Below are 504 nucleotides of genomic sequence, written 5' to 3'. Positions count from 1 at the left end.
CCCCCCCCGGAACTGTCTGCTGTCCCCTTCCCTCTGGGGTGTTCCATCTGGGTGTTCTGGGGTTTCCCCATCACCCTCTGAGCTGTCCCCAGCTCCAAAGGGGTGCCCACCACTCCAAGGAGTGTCCCCAGCTCCATGAGGTGTCCCCAGTGCCCCCCCGGGGTGTCCCCTGTTCCTTCCAGGGAGTTCTCACCACGCCGAGGTGTTCTCACCCCCACCCCCCGTAGGGTGTCCCCAGCACCCCCAGGCATGTCCCCAGCTCCCGCCGTGTGTCCCCAGCACCCCCTGGCAATGTCCCCACCAGCATCTCATCCAGCAGCTCGTAGATGAGGGCGAAGTTGAGGCTGACGTTCTTCTCGCTGAGGGGCCCGCAGAAGTCCCGCAACAGCGTCACCAGCCTACGGCAGGACCCGCGGCCATCAATGGGTCCCCATCACCCCCCACTGTCCTCCCCAGCCCCAGCCACCCTGTACCTGTTGAGGAACTCCACCAGAGTGAAGGGCG

At 65.7% G+C, this 504-nt stretch overlaps 1 protein-coding gene across 1 annotated transcript in view; it reads right to left on the bottom strand.

The window, feature by feature from the left end:
• AP4M1 (adaptor-related protein complex 4, mu 1 subunit) overlaps window positions 1–504 on the bottom strand; it is a 3,004-nt gene that overhangs the window by 2,195 nt on the left and 305 nt on the right. The window contains exons 2-3 of the mRNA XM_010571411.1: window positions 474–503; window positions 302–398 (exon numbers count right to left, since the gene is read on the bottom strand). Of these exons, the coding sequence (XP_010569713.1) occupies window positions 302–398; window positions 474–503 (127 nt within the window). The remainder of the gene's footprint in view (window positions 1–301; window positions 399–473; window position 504) is intronic.

Source organism: Haliaeetus leucocephalus, unplaced genomic scaffold (genome assembly GCF_000737465.1).
Source record: "Haliaeetus leucocephalus isolate CR32 unplaced genomic scaffold, Haliaeetus_leucocephalus-4.0 Scaffold325, whole genome shotgun sequence".
NCBI classification, from domain to species: domain Eukaryota; kingdom Metazoa; phylum Chordata; class Aves; order Accipitriformes; family Accipitridae; genus Haliaeetus; species Haliaeetus leucocephalus.
The sequence above is the reverse complement of the archived record's forward strand: the minus strand, read 5'-3'. Positions and strand labels throughout refer to the sequence as shown.